Here is a 21491-nt window from a genome sequence, read left to right as displayed (position 1 = left end):
TCCAAAGGATAGGGGATAAGATGCCTGATCGCAGGGCCGGCGGCGTGTGACCTGATAAGTGATAGCTGTCACGCCCCCTCCCGTAGGCTTGCATAGAGGGGCGGAGCATGACGTCACAAGGGGGTGTGACGTCACATGCCGCCGGCCCTGTGGTCGACCGTAATCAGACCCGGAGCGAACACGCTCCGGGGACTGATTACAAACGGGGTGCCGCGTGCATGATCCCGGGCGTCCCCAGCTGCGGGACTCCCGCGATCAGGCATTTTATCCCCTATCCTTTGGATAGGGGATAAGATGTGTAAGCACCGGAGTACCCCTTTAATCTCATGACCATCTGTCTCAACTAGGCATAATAGATATTTTTTACAATCCCATTATAGATATTTTTTACTTTCCCATAAGATATTTTTTACTGGGTATGAAGTGAGCTAGAAGTTTCCACAGATGTTATTCCATCCACTATGACAGTCATGAACAGGCTGCATTGTTTTCGGCAGCAGTAATAGGGTAATAGCTGGCCTCTTCAAGTTAAGAGGCAGAGAAGATGGAATAGGAATGCATTGTTTCCATCAGCGCTACTATGGAGTACCTGGAGTTTTGCCATGAGTGCATTCTGTAGAAAGGGGCCTGGATTATCCATTAGGCTGACTCATTCATGCCCTCACCTAGCCCCCACCCATCACACAGTAGTACACTTTGTTGTCCTGACACTTACTTCTCTGTAACTGCTGTGCTAACCCATTGGCAGCATCGACTCCAGCCTGCAACTCCTCCTTCTGTAAGGGTGCAGTCAAGCCATTCTGTAAGGAATATGTAACACACATGAACGCCCAGGACTATATCCATACAGTGCATATGGTAATGTCAGAGATGAACAAGAATAAAATACAATATTTTCACACATGGCGTATAATAGAATTCTGTGGGGATGCCCACCTTATCTTTTTTTTATTTTACTACTAAAATGCAGTTAATTCAATGGAAAAACACCTGACAGCTCCATGTAGTTTAATTTTACAGCCATAATAACACCAGTAGTATAAATACGTGGTGCTTTTTGGGTCATTTACGTGTTTTGTGCTACCATTTTTATGCATTTCTTTTGCAAGTAAATGCCCAATAACACAAAGTGCAAACAAATACTTGATTTGTATAAATTAAAAATGCACATAAACGTCACAAAAAGTAAAAAAAATAAAAAAATTCTCTAAATAACATGCCATTTATCAAAAAATTTTCATAAAAAGATTTTAAATAGCAAGAAAAAAATCTTAAAACCTAGAAGCCTGTAAAACAAGTTTCTTTCTGAGCTTCAAACTACATGGTGTGAACTAAGCCATACACTCATTAAGATCAAGTTCTTCAAGGGGTACTCCGGTGGAAAACTTTTTTTTTTTTTTTTTTTTAAATCAACTGGTGCAAGAAAGTTAAACAGATTTGTAAATTACTTCTATTAAAAAATCTTAATCCTTCCATTACTTATTAGCTGCTGAATACTACAGAGGAAATTCTTTTCTTTTTGGAACAAAGAGCTCTCTGTTGACATCACGAGCACAGAGCTCTCTGCTGACATCTCTGTCCATTTTAAAGGGGTATTCCAGGAAAAAACTTTTTTTTATATATCAACTGGCTCCAGAAAGTTAAACAGATTTGTAAATTACTTCTATTAAAAAAATCTTAATCCTTTCAGTACTTATGAGCTTCTGAAGTTTAGGTTGTTCTTTTCTGTCTAAGTAATCTCTGATGACACGTGTCTCGGGAACCGCCCAGTTTAGAAGAGGTTTGCTATGGGAATTTGCTTCAAAACTGGGCGTTTCCCGAGACACCTGTCATCAGAGATTACTTAGATAGAAAAGAACAACCTTAGCTTCAGAAGCTCATAAGTACTGAAAGGATTAAGATTTTTTTATAGAAGTAATTTACAAATCTGTTTAACTTTCTGGAACCAGTTGATATATAAAAAAAAGTTTTTTCCTGGAATACCCCTTTAAGAACTGTCCAGCGTAGGAGAAAATCCCCATAGCAAACATATGCTGCTCTGGACAGTTCCTAAAAAGGACAGAGATGTCAGCAGAGAGCACTGTGGTCATGATGTCAGCAGAGAGCACTGTGTTCCAAAAAGAAAATAATTTCCTCTGTATTATACAGCAGCTAATAAGTACTGGAAGGATTAAGATTTTTTAATAGAAGTAATTTACAAATCTGTTTAACTTTCTGGCACCAGCTGATTTAAGAAAAAAAAAAAAGGTTTTCCACCGGAGTACTCCTTTAATGGACAAATATTCACCAAGGGACATATAACATAGAGCAGTGTTTTCCAACCAGGTGCCTCCAGCTGTTGCAAAACTACAACTCCCAGAATGCCCGGAGAGCCTTTGGCTGTCCGGGCATGCTGGGAGTTGTGGTTTTGCAACAGCTGGAGGCACCCTGGTTGGGAAACGCTGGCATAAAGAAAGAGCAATGTGTTATGATTTTAAGCAACATTTCCAGAAAACCAAAACATAAAGCTTGACTTTTCATTGTTTTTTATCATCTCTGTTCTTAACACATCCAAACACTGACGTCATGTGAGGAACAAATGTTTTTTAGAGAATATAAATATTGCCAGTGGTAAGAAAAATTGGGGATTTACAGCCTTTGAACAAGGGGTCATCAGATCACACACAAAAAATAAAGTTTCATTGACTCACTTCAGATGCACACACCCAGATTCCATCCCTGCACACAGAACGCCTTTTGTGCTGAGTGTCTATTTATAAATCCCTGCACATACAGGAGCTATACATGTGCTTGTGGGCATGCAGGCACCTCCACACCCATCCAGCATAGACGCTCAGGGACAAACGGACTCGCTTGGCTTATAACAGATGTATTCAGGGCATGAACGCTCAATGGCTGCAAATTATGGCTTTTCAAGTAAACCGCAATTCATTTTCTGTTGACAACAACGTGACGTGCTAAGGGACTGTGTCATCAAAGACTTCCAGATGAAAAGGTGGCTGCCAAAACACCAAGCGGAAATGGGGATGTTCACATAAATGCACCTGACAGAAAAGGACTTTGGGTCACGAATGTCTTGATGACTGACAATAGTCAGTAATGTCAATGAATGACAGCCAGCAGTCTGATGCCTCACTCTCCTTACTCACCATAAAAGCCTTTGGGTATATATTTGTGTTAGGTCCTGAGGGCATGCAATGTACACATGTTCTGCTTATTATATTTATTTTTAGTTACTGCTAGCAAAACTGTACACTTCTATATTATACTGAACACTGTACGAAGAAGCAATACTGAAAACACCTGCACTCACCGTTCAGCAAGGGACTCGAAGCTCCTAATTGGACATATTGGAGGACCAGGACTGAAGAAGTGTGTGGGCGCTCAGAGGCGCCTGCCGGCGGTTTTGCGCAAGCTGTGCTTCTTCCAGCCTACTCACCGTTCAGCAAGGGTCTCGAAGCTCCTAATATGACATGTCGGAAGACCAGGACTTCAGAAGTGTGTGGACCCTCAGAGGCGACCGCCAGCGGTTTCGCGCAGGATGCGCTTCTTCCGGCCTTCGAGGACGGAAGAAGCACATCTTGCACGAAACCGCCGGCAGTCCGCTCTTAGTGCCCACGCACTTCTGCAGTCCTGGTCCTTCGACATGTCCATTTAGGAGCATCGAGTCCCTTGCTGAACGGTGAGAGCAAGTGTTTTCAGTATTACTTTTTCGTACAGTGTTTGCTAAGGTCTATCCTTATATTACGTCCTAGCACCACCGGAGACTCATTGATGTGGTTGTGTACCTGCTGCGCTGCTTTACCAACCCTGTCCACCTGTATGCCTCTATTTTTTGAATAGCTAGTGATGCCATCCCTGCTGCTCTACAGACAACTATATAATATTGATGAGACACTGTAATATAGCTCAACAATTTCTGCATTTATATACACAATGCCAACTGTTATAAATGTGTTTCCATTTCCTCAGCATTTTTTGAGATTTGTCCTAATCCATTCCTTCTGTGTGCATAAAATCATCTTTTATGTCTTGTCCTGCTTCCTTCACATACACGACTGCCATGTGCCTGAGGTAATGAAGTCTTGCATGGTTACAAACTAGGATGAGATTTGATTAATGTTCCTCCCAGTTCACTGCAGTCTCCAGACTTTCTAATGTGTGACGGACATTTAACCACATTCAGAGGGTAACTTGTATTCTATGTGGCTACAACATACAAATCACCCAAAGAGTATTATCACCCACTGTCAAAATGCTACATGTAAACATGATCTAAGACTGGATTAGTAGTCATAGAAACACAACAGTATTCAATATGTGTACCAAACTATGTCTAGGAAATCCCAATATGCTGAAACCCTAAATCTCTGAGAGGGCTAAATGCTGCAGACTCATGCATTCCTTTCATTTCTATTGGAGTACCTGAGATGTAAAAATACCCTTACACAAAGGATATAGTAAAGGAAAAAAAATGTACATGAATGTTCAATAAGTGATAATGTGAAAAGTAGGTTACACAAGAAAAAAGAAGGCACTGAAACAAAGTAATCTAACTAGATCCCCCTTACCCATCCATTTAATACACCTACTGGGTAACAGTCATAATACAGATGATCCGTACTCTATGTAATTTACATATAGACTATGAAACAACTTACCTCCAGTTTTTGCTGCTTATCGCTCTGCAGCTGGTTAAAGTACCATTCAGAATTGTCTCTATGCAATGCTCTTAGTGCAAGGGCTTGGCTAGTGAGAGCGTCAAACAACACTGGTGGACTGCCATGCTCCAGAGCTTGGTCAACTCTTCCTAAGGCTGATTGCACTAAATAATAAGAGAGAAGTAGCAGCATCATCAAGGAATATATTTAAAGAGTACCTGTCACCAAATAAAACTTGTGTTCCTTGTGTAATTAGCAGACACTTTCCCATTCACTTGCCTTTAAAATTATCAACATAAATATGTTAAAAATTTAATAGAAAATATGGCCACTAGGTGGCTCTGTTCTGTTCCTGGCAGGAGACCAAACACAGGAAGTGTTTCTCTGCACGGAGCTTGATTGACAGTGGCACAGAGCCTCACTGGAAGCTGCAAAGAGCCTCACTGAAAGATGCACAGAGCTTGAGGTCTTCTATTCATCACAGCACTGCAACCATTTGAGGGCGGACGTGGTCCCCTAGCAGGCTTCAGTGCTGTCATGCCTGCTGGGAAATTGCACCACGTGAGCAAGAAAAAAGGTAAGATACACAGCTTTTTAAAGCTCTGAATATTATTTAAGGGTGGGAGGGGTGCTAGGAGTAGTTAGGGAACATAACCTGAGTAAGTTAAGAAAAGTTTATATGGTGACAGGTACTTTTTATTAAAGGCACATTTTAAGGGTTGTATTAGCCCAGCTAAATAGGTCCAGATCGGCGCACATTACACCACTTTACACCACTCAACCACCATCCAGGAAGGGCCAAATGAACGCTCTTTAAATTTTCCATGAGGCCCTTTTCTTCTATCGCATGTCAGCGGCACACCCCCATTTTTCATGCCTAAATGATGCAATCTTCTGACGTACAACTGTTCTATTGTCATCTAACTGTTGGCCCTGTTACACAAGGCAATATTACCTTGTGTGATAGGGCCCTAAAGGCAGGATGCTATCAGCCGATTTCAACAGTAAGTCAGGTTTTACCCATCTACTAACATTATTTCAACCCATCATTTTGTAGGGTCTTGTAACCCCCCACTATACTGTATCATCACACAATAATTATGGAAATTTTTGTCAGTATTGAGGTGATAATTATCATAGCCAAAATAAGTTTTATGGTCGGAAGAAGTACACAGAAATGGTGTGCCCTGGCTGGAAATACACAAGTAATACAGATACTTACAATTCACTTTGTTGACATTGCCTTGTATTTCAGCTTGGGTTAGCAATTCCTCATACACGTCCCGTTCGCTCCCTTCATTCTCAGAAGTTATCTGACATAGAGAAAGCAGGAGAATAGATTTCATTTAGAACACCATATTATCTCTGTAAGGATACTTTTATACTGCACTTTGCAGTGTTCGCTTGCTATATGTGTCGGGAAATCTCCTAACACATACAATGTCTCACATAAGTGAGTCCACATATTTGTAAATATTTTTATTTATATCTTTTTATGTGACAAGAAATGACACTCTGCTACAATGTAAAGTAGTGAGTGCACAGCCTGTATACTAGTGTTTTATGTTGTGTCCCCCATAAAATAACTCCACGTACAGCCATTAAAGTCTAAAGTTTGGCAATAAAATGAGTAAAATCCTAAGTGGAAATTGAGTCCAAATTGGGCCGATTAGCCATCCCCGGCGTCATGTGACTCACTAGTGTTACAATGCCTTAGGCCTGAGTATCTGAAAAAAATAAGTGCTGCTCTACATAAAGAAGGCATAGGCTATAAGAATATAATTCAAGAAATAAAAGGATGCTCTAACCAGGAATACTTGCTAGAAGGAATCGTTATTCACAAACAGCTTAAAAACGTACAGCCGGTAGAAGCAGAGGAGCAGCCTCACAGCGACAGACTGTTTCCTGCACTCTAAGTGCACTTCCTCGAGCTGACGATCTGCGCCGCCGCTCACAGGTGAGTATTACAGTAAATAGACAATCATAGGGTTACCATAGAAATGTCTAAATAAATACAAGCACTAAGAACTTAGATCATTCCGGTCATTGAGACCGGTCGGCCCCAGAGCCTCCAGTCTGAGGATCCATCGTGCCTCACACTGGAGCAGCACTTTATGACGGTCACCTCCATTTCTTGGGCATTCAATCTTTTCCAGACCTGCGAATTTCCAAACAGTCCCATCCCCCACCCCCCACCCCCGCCACCCCCGTGGTATTCATTTATTTGTGAAATGAGCCTGAGAGGACCTCAGGTTCTTTCTTACTCATGTGAACAGGCTCCTAATAGTTTTGCTGACGTAAATGAATCTACAGGAGCAAGATAGGATATAAACCACTTAGGTTGTGGTTGACTGAAAATATATAAGGGAAATTTCGCATGTAAACATTGTTCATTTTGTGCACTTAATCTAGCCAATAGAGAGATTAAAGCTGGAGGTGTATTCCACGTAGTGAATCAGTTTATTACCTGTAGAACTACCTACATGGGTTAATATCCTATCTTGCCCCTGTGGATTAATTTATGTCGGCGAAATTCTCAGATCTGGAAAAGATTGAACGCCCAAGAAATGGAGGTGTGAGGCACGATGGATCCTCAGACTGGAGGCTCTGGGGCCGACCGGTCTGAATGACCGGAATGATCTTAGTTCATTTTTGTAATTGGTTTGATTTCATTCTGAAACACTGCTTGTATTTGTTTAGACGTTTCTATGGTAACCCTGATTGTCTATTTAATACTCACCTGTGAGCTGCGGTGCTGATCGGCAGCCTGAGGAAGTGCGCTTAGAGCGCAGGAAACAGTCTGTCGCTGTGAGGCTGCTCCTCTGCTTCTCCCCGATGTACGTTTTAAAGCTGTTTGTGAATAAGGATTCCTTCTAGCAAGTATTCTGGGTGAGTGCATCCTTTTATTTCTTGAACTATAAGCTATTGCCTATCTACTGTGAAGTTCCACGGGAAATTAAGCTGGTATCTATAATTTGAGCAGTGTTGGATTGGGCAACAGTGCCGGACTCTATTGTTCTTATCTGTGAATTGAATAGGCTATAAGAAGATTGCCAAGACCCTGAAACTAAGCTGTAGCACAGTGGGCAGGACCATACAGTTTTTTCACAGAGAGGATTTCCACTGAGAACAAGCTTAGCCATGGTTGACCAAAGAAGAATAGTTCACATGTTCAGCATCATATCCATAGGTTGTCTTTGGGGAATAGACTTAAGAGCACTGCAGAGGTTGAACATACTTGTCAGTGGTCTGTCAGTGTTTAGACCATACCCTGTATACTGCATCAAATTGGTCTGCAGGTCATCCCAAAATTAAGCCTCTTCTAAAGATGATGCACAAGAAAGGCTGAAAGCAGTTTGCTGAAGAAAAGTAGACTAAGGACGTGGATTACTGGAACCGTGTCCTGTTGTCTGATGAGACCAAGATAAACTTATCTGGTTCAGATGGTGTCAAGCTTGTGTGGCGACAACCTAGTGAGGACTACAAAGACAAGTGTGCCTGGCCTACAGTCAAGCATGGTGCTGCTGGCACTGGGGAGCTACAGTTCATTGAGGGAACCATGAATGCCAACATGTACTGTGACATACTGAAGCAGAGCATGATTCCTATCCTCAAATGGAAAATATTGGGAAGGGGGGAAGGACAGGGTCTCTAACCTTCACAGCTCTTCGATGTCATCATGGAGGGATGGAAGAGAACTCCAGTGGCAACCAGTGGTGAACTCTGGTGAACTTCATGCCCAAGAGGCTTAATTGCTGGAAAATAATGCTGGCTACACCAAATTTTTACACTTTTGGCTCAATTTTGAGCATTTCCACTCAGAATTGTACTCACTTTTGTTTTAAAGGTTTATACATAGAAATATAGCATGTGTCGGCAGATAAGAACCATTTGGCCCATCTAGTCTGCCCAATAAAGGGGTTTTCATGATTAGAAAAACAGAGCTGATTTATTTCAAAAACATCTCCACACCTGTCCCTAATGTTGTGTGTGGTATTGCAGCTCTGTTCCATTTAAGTTGTATTCCATACACAACCTGAGAAAGGTGATGCTGTTTTTAGAAAATATTAGCTCTGTTTTTATATTTCTGGATAACCCCTTTAATGTTGCTGTCCGCTCAATGTACAGGCTGTACACTGTCACGATGCCGGCTGGCAGGTAGTGGACCCTCTGTGCCAGAGAGGGATTGGCGTGGACCGTGCTAGTGGACCGGTTCTAAGCCACTACTGGTTTTCACCAGAGCCCGCCGCAAAGCGGGATGGTCTTGCTGCGGCGGTAGTGACCAGGTCGTATCCACTAGCAACGGCTCACCTCTCTGGCTGCTGAAGATAGGCGCGGTACAAGGGAGTAGGCAGAAGCAAGGTCGGACGTAGCAGAAGGTCGGGGCAGGCAGCAAGGATCGTAGTCAGGGGCAACGGCAGAAGGTCTGGAAACACAGGCAAGGAACACACAAGGAACGCTTTCACTGGCACTAAGGCAACAAGATCCGGCAAGGGAGTGCAAGGGAAGTGAGGTAATATAGGGAAGTGCACAGGTGAAAACCCTAATTGGAACCACTGCGCCAATCAGCGGCGCAGTGGCCCTTTAAATCGCAGAGACCCGGCGCGCGCGCGCCCTAGGGAGCGGGGCCGCGCGCGCCGGGACAGAACAGACGGGGAGCGAGTCAGGTAGGGGAGCCGGGGTGCGCATCGCGAGCGGGCGCTACCCGCATCGCGAATCGCATCCCGGCTGGCAGCAGGATCGCAGCGCCCCGGGTCAGAGGACGTGACCGGAGCGCTGCAGCGGAGGGAGTGAAGCGAGCGCTCCGGGGAGGAGCGGGGACCCGGAGCGCTCGGCGTAACAGTACCCCCCCCCTTGGGTCTCCCCCTCTTCTTGGAGCCTGAGAACCTGAGGAGCAGACTTTTGTCAAGGATGTTGTCCTCAGGTTCCCAGGATCTCTCTTCAGGACCACAACCCTCCCAGTCTACTAAAAAAAAATTTTTCCCTCTGACCTTTTTGGCAGCCAAAATTTCCTTGACCGAGAAGACGTCCGAGGAGCCGGAAACAGGAGTGGGAGGAACAGATTTGGGAGAAAAACGGTTGAGGATGAGTGGTTTGAGAAGAGAGACGTGAAAGGCATTAGGGATACGAAGAGAAGGAGGAAGAAGAAGTTTATAAGAGACAGGATTAATTTGACACAAAATTTTGAAAGGACCAAGATAGCGTGGTCCCAACTTGTAGCTAGGGACACGGAAGCGGACATATTTAGCGGAGAGCCATACCTTGTCTCCAGGGGAAAAAACGGGGGGAGCTCTTCTTTTCTTATCCGCGAACCTCTTCATGCGTGAAGAAGCCTGTAAGAGAGAATTTTGGGTCTCTCTCCATATAATGGAAAGGTCACGAGAAATTTCATCCACAGCGGGCAGACCAGAGGGCAAGGGGGTAGGGAGGGGGGGAAGAGGGTGACGGCCGTACACCACGAAAAATGGGGATTTGGAGGAAGATTCAGAGACCCTGAAGTTATACGAGAATTCGGCCCATGGAAGGAGATCTGCCCAGTCATCCTGGCGGGAGGAAACAAAATGTCGCAAATAATCACCCAGGATCTGGTTAATTCTTTCTACTTGTCCATTGGACTGGGGATGATATGCAGAGGAAAAATTTAATTTAATCTTGAGTTGTTTACAGAGAGCTCTCCAGAATTTAGACACGAATTGGACCCCTCTATCCGAGACAATCTGCGTAGGCAACCCGTGAAGACGAAAAATGTGTACAAAAAATTGTTTAGCCAACTGAGGCGCAGAAGGAAGACCAGGAAGAGGGATGAAATGTGCCATTTTGGAGAATCGATCAACGACCACCCAAATAACGGTGTTGCCACGGGAAGGGGGTAAATCAGTAATAAAATCCATACCAATCAGAGACCAAGGCTGTTCGGGGACAGGCAGAGGATGAAGAAAACCAGCGGGCTTCTGGCGAGGAGTCTTATCCCGGGCACAGATAGTGCAGGCTCGCACAAAGTCCCCAACATCCGTCTCCAGAGTCGGCCACCAATAGAAGCGGGAGATGAGTTGCACAGATTTCTTGATGCCCGCATGACCTGCGAGATGGGAGGAGTGACCCCATTTGAGGATTCCGAGGCGTTGGCGTGGAGAAACAAAGGTCTTTCCTGGAGGAGTCTGCCTGATGGAGGCAGGAGAAGTGGAGATCAGGCAGTCAGGTGGAATGATGTGTTGCGGAGGGAGATCAACTTCTGAGGCATCCGAGGAACGAGAGAGAGCATCGGCCCTAATGTTCTTATCGGCAGGACGAAAGTGAATCTCAAAATTAAATCGGGCAAAGAACAGAGACCACCGGGCCTGGCGAGGATTCAGCCGTTGGGCCGACTGGAGGTAGGAGAGGTTCTTGTGGTCGGTGTAGATAATAACAGGAAATCTTGATCCCTCCAGCAGATGCCTCCATTCCTCAAGTGCTAATTTAATGGCTAGAAGCTCTCGATCCCCGATGGAGTAGTTCCTCTCCGCTGGAGAGAAGGTCCTAGAGAAAAAACCACAAGTGACAGCATGCCCGGAAGAATTTTTTTGTAGAAGAACAGCTCCAGCTCCTACTGAGGAGGCATCAACCTCCAATAGGAAGGGTTTGGAAGGGTCAGGTCTGGAGAGCACGGGAGCCGAAGAAAAGGCAGACTTGAGTCGTTTAAAGGCGTCTTCTGCTTGAGGAGGCCAGGACTTGGGATCAGCATTTTTTTTGGTTAAAGCCACGATAGGAGCCACAATGGTAGAAAAATGTGGAATAAATTGCCTGTAATAATTGGCGAACCCCAAAAAGCGTTGGATAGCACGGAGTCCGGAGGGGCGTGGCCAATTTAAGACGGCAGAGAGTTTGTCTGGATCCATCTGTAGTCCCTGGCCAGAGACCAAATATCCTAGAAAAGGAAGAGATTGGCATTCAAACAGACATTTCTCAATTTTGGCATAGAGTTGGTTGTCACGAAGTCTCTGAAGAACCATACGGACATGCTGGCGGTGTTCTTCTAGATTGGCAGAAAAAATTAGGATATCGTCCAGATATACCACAACACAGGAGTATAACAGATCACGAAAAATTTCATTGACAAAGTCTTGGAAGACGGCAGGGGCATTGCACAGTCCAAAGGGCATGACCAGATACTCAAAGTGTCCATCTCTGGTGTTAAATGCCGTTTTCCACTCGTCCCCCTCTCTGATGCGGATGAGGTTATAGGCGCCTCTTAAGTCCAATTTAGTGAAGATGTGGGCACCTTGGAGGCGATCAAAGAGTTCAGAGATGAGGGGTAAGGGGTAGCGGTTCTTAACCGTGATTTTATTAAGACCGCGGTAGTCAATGCAAGGACGTAGGGAGCCATCTTTTTTGGACACAAAGAAAAATCCGGCTCCGGCAGGAGAGGAGGATTTACGGATAAAGCCCTTTTTTAGATTCTCCTGGACGTATTCGGACATGGCAAGAGTCTCTGGGGCAGAGAGAGGATAAATTCTGCCCCGGGGTGGAGTAGTACCCGGGAGGAGGTCGATAGGGCAATCATAAGGCCTGTGAGGAGGTAGAGTCTCAGCTTGTTTTTTGCAGAAAACATCCGCGAAGTCCATATAGGCCTTAGGGAGACCGGTTACTGGAGGAACCACAGAGTTACGGCAAGGGTTACTGGGAACCGGTTTTAGACAGTTCTTGGAACAAGAGGACCCCCAACTCTTGATCTCCCCAGTGGACCAATCCAGGGTTGGGGAATGAAGTTGAAGCCAGGGAAGTCCAAGGAGAATCTCCGAGGTGCAATTGGGGAGGACCAAAAGTTCAATCCTCTCATGATGAGATCCGATGCTCATAAGAAGGGGCTCCGTGCGGAAACGTATGGTACAGTCCAATCTTTCATTATTTACACAATTGATGTAGAGGGGTCTGGCGAGACTGGTCACTGGGATGTTGAACCTGTTGACGAGAGAGGCCAAAATAAAATTTCCTGCAGATCCAGAGTCCAAGAAGGCCACTGTAGAGAAGGAGAAGGCAGAGGCAGACATCCGCACAGGCACAGTAAGACGTGGAGAGGCAGAGTAGACATCAAGGACTGTCTCACCTTTGTGCGGAGTCAGCGTACGTCTTTCCAGGCGGGGAGGACGGATAGGACAATCCCTCAGGAAGTGTTCGGTACTAGCACAGTACAGGCAGAGGTTCTCCATACGGCGTCGTGTCCTCTCTTGAGGTGTCAGGCGAGACCGGTCGACCTGCATAGCCTCCACGGCGGGAGGCACAGGAACAGATTGCAGGGGACCAGAGGAGAGAGGAGCCGAGGAGACGAAACGCCTCGTGCGAACAGAGTCCATATCTTGGCGGAGTTCCTGACGCCTTTCAGAAAAACGCATGTCAATGCGAGTGGCTAGGTGAATAAGTTCATGTAGATTAGCAGGAATTTCTCGTGCGGCCAGAACATCTTGAATGTTGCTGGATAGGCCTTTTTTGAAGGTCGCGCAGAGGGCCTCATTATTCCAGGACAATTCTGAAGCAAGTGTACGGAATTGTACGGCATACTCGCCAACGGAAGAATTACCCTGGACCAGGTTCAACAGGGCAGTCTCAGCAGAAGAGGCTCGGGCAGGTTCCTCAAAGACACTTCGGATTTCCGAGAAGAAGGAGTGTACAGAGGCAGTGACGGGGTCATTGCGGTCCCAGAGCGGTGTGGCCCATGACAGGGCTTTTCCGGACAGAAGACTGACTACGAAAGCCACCTTAGACCTTTCAGTGGGAAACAGGTCCGACATCATCTCCAGATGCAGGGAACATTGGGAAAGAAAGCCACGGCAAAACTTAGAGTCCCCATCAAATTTATCCGGCAAGGATAAGCGTATCCCAGGAGCGGCCACTCGCTGCGGAGGAGGTGCAGGAGCTGGCGGAGGAGATGACTGCTGAAGCTGTGGTAGCAACTGTTGTAGCATAACGGTCAGTTGAGACAGCTGTTGGCCTTGTTGCGCTATCTGTTGTGACTGCTGGGCGACCACCGTGGTGAGGTCAGCGACAACTGGCAGAGGAACTTCAGCGGGATCCATGGCCGGATCTACTGTCACGATGCCGGCTGGCAGGTAGTGGACCCTCTGTGCCAGAGAGGGATTGGCGTGGACCGTGCTAGTGGACCGGTTCTAAGCCACTACTGGTTTTCACCAGAGCCCGCCGCAAAGCGGGATGGTCTTGCTGCGGCGGTAGTGACCAGGTCGTATCCACTAGCAACGGCTCACCTCTCTGGCTGCTGAAGATAGGCGCGGTACAAGGGAGTAGGCAGAAGCAAGGTCGGACGTAGCAGAAGGTCGGGGCAGGCAGCAAGGATCGTAGTCAGGGGCAACGGCAGAAGGTCTGGAAACACAGGCAAGGAACACACAAGGAACGCTTTCACTGGCACTAAGGCAACAAGATCCGGCAAGGGAGTGCAAGGGAAGTGAGGTAATATAGGGAAGTGCACAGGTGAAAACCCTAATTGGAACCACTGCGCCAATCAGCGGCGCAGTGGCCCTTTAAATCGCAGAGACCCGGCGCGCGCGCGCCCTAGGGAGCGGGGCCGCGCGCGCCGGGACAGAACAGACGGGGAGCGAGTCAGGTAGGGGAGCCGGGGTGCGCATCGCGAGCGGGCGCTACCCGCATCGCGAATCGCATCCCGGCTGGCAGCAGGATCGCAGCGCCCCGGGTCAGAGGACGTGACCGGAGCGCTGCAGCGGAGGGAGTGAAGCGAGCGCTCCGGGGAGGAGCGGGGACCCGGAGCGCTCGGCGTAACATACACTCACTACTGAGTGGTGCACAACTTGTTAAAGGTTTTTCCAAATAACAGTAATGCTTTAACGCTTAATAAAGAGAGAACAAATACGGCCGTACAGTAGGCTAGTTCATGGTTGGTATATAAAGGCTGGCCTCTTGGATGTTGAAACAACAAATCAACAAGTGATCTCTGCCATGATCTGAGGCCTGGTCTGGGCTTTCATTGTTGGGATACAGATCTGTTGTTCAGCATGAATGACTTTTCCACTACAGTACCCAAAAATGACAGAAAAAAATCCAAATCCCTAAAATACCCAATCTCTCCTTTCCTAGATATCAGGAGATGAATTGAGGGTCCCCATAAAAGTTAGATTGTGGAGGATGATACTTAAAGGGGTACTCCGCTGCTCAGCGTTTGGAACACACTGTTCCGAATGCTGGAGCCGGGAGCTCATGACGTCATAGCCATGCTCCCTCATGACGTCACGCCCCACCCCCTAAATGCAAGTTTATAGGAGGGGGTGTGGTGGCTGTCACGCCCAATCCCATAGACTTGCATTGAGGGGGCAGGGCATGATGTCATGCGGGGGCAGGGCTACGACGTCAAAAGGTGTAGGCTCCAGCGATTGGAACAGTTTGTTCCAAATGCTAATCAGCGGAGTACCACTTTAAATCTGTCACACACAACAAGCTGGTATACATACAGAAAGTAGTCTATGTAAGCAGAAAATTCTTGCCAGCCAATGATATCTAGTATGCTTACAGAAAAAAGATATGAGTCTGGAAATGTATTATTCTGCAGGGATTGTGAAGTCAGAAGTATATAGGTTGACATGAGTGGTATAAATAATGACTCACCCGTTTCTTGGCATTCTGAGTTTTATGGTGCTTAGCTTGATAAAGGGTGTCCTGATAAACAGTAGACAGGGGCTCATTTAGATTCACTAACATGGCATTTGGATTCTTCAGAGCGGTGAAGGTTTCTGCAGGATTTCCCCGGTCTATTGCTTCATTGATAGCGATCACAGCTGCATGTACTGCAAAAGGCCAGAGACGTTATATAAAACTTCTACATCTGGACTGCAAAACTGATTTTCTCCAGCCAAGCAATACTAATCTAAGCCAGTCAGGCAAGTGAGTGAGTGTTATAAAGTAAAGAAGCAAATGACTAGTACATGAACAGGCATAAGATATGCTACTACTATATATCTAGTTTGCATTAGAATTTACAAGATAAATTAATAAATTCAGCAACTCCTAAAATAAGAGTGGCCATACACCATACATAGCTGTTAGCCGAATGTTTGATCATCTGACCTCCTCATACACACTCAGCTTGGCTGAGTGTGCATATGTTCTCAATAAAGAGAATAAGCTACTCTCTGACTCTGAAAAGCTTTATCTCCATTCAGAACAAAGAGATTGGGCATGCCGAAAGTCAGAACCATCCCCCACCTCCCATGCATTAGATGGTCAGCTGGCTGAGCAACCATTGTCCAATGTGAATGGTTACCTTAAATACTGAGGCTAAACTGAGGCTAGCACCATCACTGGTTATATTCGTGGCAGGCTGTTTTATGTGATATGTAATTATAGGGGTACTCTGCCCCTAGACATCTTATCCCCTATCCAAAGCAAAGGGGGATAAGATGTCTGATCGCGGGGGTCCCGCTGCTGGAGACCCCCGTGATCGCGGCTGCGGCACCCCAGACATCCGGATGACTGGCGATGCTGGACAGAGGCTCGTGACTTCACGGTAACACCCAGCTTAAGGCCGTGACTTCACGAGCCTCCTCCACTACACCCGACGCTCTAAACGAATGCCGGGTGCAGCAGGGAGATCGCAGGGGTCCCCAACGGCAGGACCCTGCGATCAGACATCTTATCCCCTATCCTTTGGATAAGAGATAAGATGTCTAGGGGTGGAGTACCCCTTTAAGAAAGCCATGAGTTGTCACCAGATGTCAATATATTAGTTGGCAGATGTGAAAGATGTCTCACTACCCCTGTCCTGACGTGTTGGATAAAAATGAAAAGAAGGAATAATATGGAGGAAGTACAGCAGGAAATGGTAAAGCTTATCCAAGTGCTGAAATTATGTCTTACAATGCACATTGACAATTGTGATTTCACTCTGTGTACTGTCTGTGCTCTTGTCCATTATCCTGTAAACATTACTACAGTACATACTTACAGAGTCTTTAAGGTTCATTGTTCTGGAAAGTCCCAATGTTTATCATGCCAAGTAATCACTGTCCGACTGCTAGATACATGTAATGGGGAAAGTTGGCAACCTGCCCAATGTGCCCGAAGAGTCATTAGTACAGTATACTAAGAGTGATAATTACCTCCAGGAAATAGCTTCTAACTAGATGAAAGCAAGAGGACTGAAAATAAATATTTTACCAACACAAAAGCCCTCCAGCAAAATGGGAAAAAATTAAGCCTCATTTCAGCTCTTTGTGGTTTGCACAATTACAAGAGAAACTGTACAACTTTTCCTGTGGTTTGCACAAAAATTGACAGCGTGGCACAACAATGTACAATTTTTCTACACCAGTTTTCTGGTGTAAGCACTGGGAAATTCCTCCAGTAAGGCTGGGTTCACATCACGATTTTGCAATACTGTTTTCCATTAGGTTTTTTTCCAAAACCGTTTGGGTCTAAAAACAGACTGAACCAGATTGAACAGTATGAGAAAAAGCAAACCGTATGCGTTTATTAACCGTATACGGTTTGAAAAAATGTATCAGTTTCCGTACTGTTCCATATGTTTTTGGCTGTGAAAATCCGATTTTGTCAAGCAATTTTGTACATTTTTAAATAAAGATTTCATTGTTTAATTGAAATTTCCGTAGAAGTGGTTTGCCTGTTTTAAAAAAACATGGCAGAGTACTCACTATGGAATCCGGAAAGCATGGAAAAGGGTGTAGGAATATGGCGGAGCTCACGTCACTGCTTCTTTCCTCTTCAGCAGACTGAGAAGTTCTGGAAGGGTGGGGAGGTGGGAGGGACTTTGGAGTCCAGCGCATGCGCATACAGTTAACCATATTGACCCGTACGTATTGGTTATACGGTTCTCATTGACCTCCATGTTAAAAAAAACGCATACGGTTGCAATACGGTTTTCGAACAGGACCAAAAACCGTGGTCGGACACGGTTTTCAGAACGGGTAAAAAACGTGTTGGCAGCAAACTGTATGCACCCGTATGCATTCTGATGCATACGGTTTTCAATGATTTGTCAATACGGTCCCATACGGTTTTTACTAAGAAACCGTATACGGGAACCGGATTGGAAAATCGTGATGTGAACCCAGCCTAAGCCATATTATAGGAGTACTCCAGTGTCATAGTCTTGCAAGAATATATAATCGCTTATGAACACTGTGGATCTGATCTTTGCGACCTCCACTGTAATGGACGCATTCCAGCCCCTTTACACTCTTTGTCTGCACAGTGAATAGGACGAGGTGCAGTGCCATGCACAGGGGTTTGACCAGATGCCATCATCCAGGGAAAAAGAGCCCTGAATCAGTGATGCAACCAGAGTTGAACCAGATGATCCTTCAGCGGCCTCCAGCTGTGGCACAATAATGTATGTCTAATATGGGCCCCAAAGGTCTAAACAAAAAAGACTTTACAGAATGTATGGTGGGCCCTCTTAATAATTTCCTCTATTAGGCCAAGGAAACTTTAGTCTGACACTGGCTGCAAAAGGAAATAGAACATTACACTGTCAACTCTTTGAACAACTATGGTAACATTAAAGGGGTTATCCAGGAAAAAACTTTTTTTGTTTATATATATATATATATATATATATATATATATATCTCAACTGGCTCTGGAAAGTTAAACAGATTTGTAAATTACTTCTATTAAAATAATCTTAATCCTTTCAGTACTTATGAGCTTTTGAAGTTAAGGTTATTCTTTTCTGCCTAAGTGCTCTCTGATGACACGTGTCTCGAGAAACGCCCAGTTTAGAAGAGGTTTGCTATGGGGATTTGCTTCGAAACTGGGCGGTTCCCGAGACACGTGTCATCAGAGAGCACTTAGACAGAAAAGAACAACCTTAACTTCAGAAGCTCATAAGTACTGAAAGGATTAAGATTTTTTAATAGCAGTAATTTACAAATCTGTTTAACTTTCTGGAGCCAGTTCATATATATATATAATAAAAAAAAAGTTTTTTCCTGGATAACCCCTTTAAAGAGAACACAGTGGCCCAGTTTTATCAATCTGTCTGATACAAACATTGGAGTTATTTGCCCACAACAACCAATCACAGCTCAGCTTTTATATCTTAATGAATTCTAGTAAAATGAAAGTTAAGCTGTGATTGGTTGGTTTTATCTTGGACAGATGAGCTGGGCTCAACTACCTTTACAGGTTCTAAGTCATATAAAGTGTAAACAGACTGAAAATCATATTCATCTCATAGAACGCAATACAGTCTGATGTATATAATGGTAGTCAGAAAATCAGGGATGTGTATGTGGAATGGAAAACTTCTTCTATTTGGTCAAATTGATGATTGGACTAGTTGTACATTAAAGGGATTCTCTAAAAGCAGCCATTATTTGTTTGATAAGAAGCACTCTGAGGTCTGAGTTCCCCTTTAAAGGGGTTATCCCATTTAGTTTTTTTCTCGGTTTTCCGACTCCTCTGGCCCAAGGCGGCCAAAACATGAACGTTATGCAAAGTGCATTCATGTTTTGGCAGCCTCCCATTGACTTTAGAGGGAGTTATGTAAATAGAGTGCACCGCAGGGCTACATCGTTTGTGCAACTCTCATTAAAGTCAATGGTAGTTACGCAAATTGCGTATCTTCCCTGCTTTGGCCGCTGTGTGCTTTTGCGACCACCTCCGGCCCCTTTAAACAGCACAATAAGCTAAGCTATAGTATTCAGGACCCCCAGTGTTCTTAAAGGGGTACTCCGGTGAAATTTTTTTTTTTAAATCAACTGGTGCCAGAAAGTTAAACAGATTTGTAAATTACTTCTATTTAAAAATCTTAATCCTTCCTGTACTTATCAGCTGCTGTATGCTCCAGAGGAAGTTCTTGTCTTTTTGAATTTCTTTACTGTCTGACCACAGTGCTCTCTGCTGACACCTCTTTCCCTGTCAGGAACTGTCCAGAGCAGCAGAGGTTTGCTATGGGGATTTGCTCATACTCTGGACAGTTCCTGACATGGACAGAGGTGTCATCAGAGAGCACTGTGGTCAGACAGTAAAGAAATTCAAAAAGAAAATAACTTCCCCTGGAGCATCCAGCAGCTGATAAGTACTGGAAGAATTAAGAATTTTAAACAGAAGTTATTTACAACTTTGTTTAACTTTCTGGCACCTGTTTATTTATAAAAAAAAAAAAAAATGTTTTCCACTGGAGTACCCCTTTAACTGCAAATTGGTGATCACAAAAGCAGTTTCCGTGCATTGTGTAAGCAAATTTAGAAGTGGACTCAATAGGAGTCAGAAGTATAAAGGAAAACTTCTCCTTCTTGCTAGATCCACATCTGTCTTTGGCTAAAAAAAAACTACATCTAAACCTGTATCTTAAACTGTAAAAAGGGCATGTGTGTTTCCAGCCTAAAAGCCTAAAAGACATTCCCATGGGACAAGTACTACACATTTCAGTGGGCTTAGTAGATCACTGCCCTAACAAATCCCTACATAAGCTGTACTCACATGCAGCTTCATCTACAGACAGCTCACTGGCCAAGATTCCTCCAATTTTGCTGAATGCAGGCATCTGAATGCCATACTTCTCAAGTTCACTCTTCATGATATCAATCTCTTCCGCTGTGAACACAGGGAAAAAGTTCAAAATAAAATGAAAAATGAAAATACAAACTTCTATTAATATATAAAGAAAACAACAGCATAAATCAAACCATTACAAAGCTATTTTTACATCATTCAACACTATGGGCAGTACAAAGATAGCCAAGGCTGAACTTAGCTATCTTTCTATTCAACCATAATGGACACAAAAGATGGGAAGGCCTGGGAAAAATTGAAAAATGATAGAACAATTTTTTTTTCTGTTTTTTTCCCCAAAGACGTTTTTTGATATTTTTTTCTGGGAAAAAAAATAAAAAAGAGTAAGGAATATGTTCATTTATAAAGATAAATGATATGTTTTTAACATGGTATTCAAACTACCGTATATACTCGAGTATAAGCCGACCCGAGTATAAGCCGAGACCCCTAATTTCAACCCAAAATCCCAGGAAAAGTTATTGACTCGAGTATAAGCCTAGGGTGGGAAATACCTCATCCCCCCCTGTCATCATCCAGACCCGTCATTAACATCCTCATCATCATCCCCTTGTCATCATCCCACACATCCCCCCTTCATCATCCCCTTATCATCCCACACATCCCCCCTTCATCATCCCCTTATCATCCCACACATCCCCCCTTCATCATCCCCTTGTCATCATCCCACACATCCCCCCTTCATCATCCCCTTATCATCCCACACATCCCCCCTTCATCATCCCCTTATCATCCCACACATCCCCCCTTCATCATCCCCTTGTCATCATCCCACACATCCCCCCTTCATCATCCCCTTATCATCCCACACATCCCCCCTTCATCATCCCCTTATCATCCCACACATCCCCCCTTCATCATCCCCTTATCATCCCACACATCCCCCCTTCATCATCCCCTTGTCATCATCCCACACATCCCCCCTTCATCATCCCCTTGTCATCATCCCACACATCCCCCCTTCATCATCCCCTTATCATCCCACACATCCCCCCTTCATCATCCCCTTGTCATCATCCCACACATCCCCCCTTCATCATCCCCTTATCATCCCGCACATCCCCCCTTCATCATCCCCTTATCATCCCACACATCCCCCCTTCATCATCCCCTTATCATCCCACACCCCCCCCCCTTCATCATCCCCACCCCCCTTCATCATCGTCATTGAGGCGTTGCCTTAACAATGACGGAGAAGTACGTTGGCAATGAACGCACCTCTGCGTCGTTGTCACGGCAACGTGACTATTCTGAGGCCGGGCCCGAAGCGCTTAGAAGAGGCCTCCCCGGTGAAGA

The 21491-nt window shown here is 44.9% G+C and overlaps 1 protein-coding gene across 5 annotated transcripts in view; it reads right to left on the bottom strand.

Moving 5' to 3' along the window:
* Positions 1 to 21491, bottom strand: part of IQGAP1 (IQ motif containing GTPase activating protein 1) — a 260950-nt gene that overhangs the window by 79051 nt on the left and 160408 nt on the right. For all 5 annotated transcript variants that reach the window (XM_056572114.1, XM_056572118.1, XM_056572116.1 and 2 more), the window contains 5 exons: positions 20103 to 20216; positions 15267 to 15445; positions 5884 to 5974; positions 4662 to 4825; positions 716 to 800 (listed from right to left, as the gene is read on the bottom strand). In XM_056572114.1, coding sequence (XP_056428089.1) covers positions 716 to 800; positions 4662 to 4825; positions 5884 to 5974; positions 15267 to 15445; positions 20103 to 20216 — 633 coding nt within the window. The remainder of the gene's footprint in view (positions 1 to 715; positions 801 to 4661; positions 4826 to 5883; positions 5975 to 15266; positions 15446 to 20102; positions 20217 to 21491) is intronic.

The sequence above is a fragment of the Hyla sarda genome, chromosome 4 (assembly GCF_029499605.1).
Source record: "Hyla sarda isolate aHylSar1 chromosome 4, aHylSar1.hap1, whole genome shotgun sequence".
Classification (NCBI taxonomy): Eukaryota; Metazoa; Chordata; class Amphibia; order Anura; family Hylidae; genus Hyla; species Hyla sarda.
This window is presented reverse-complemented; position numbering and strand designations above follow the sequence as displayed.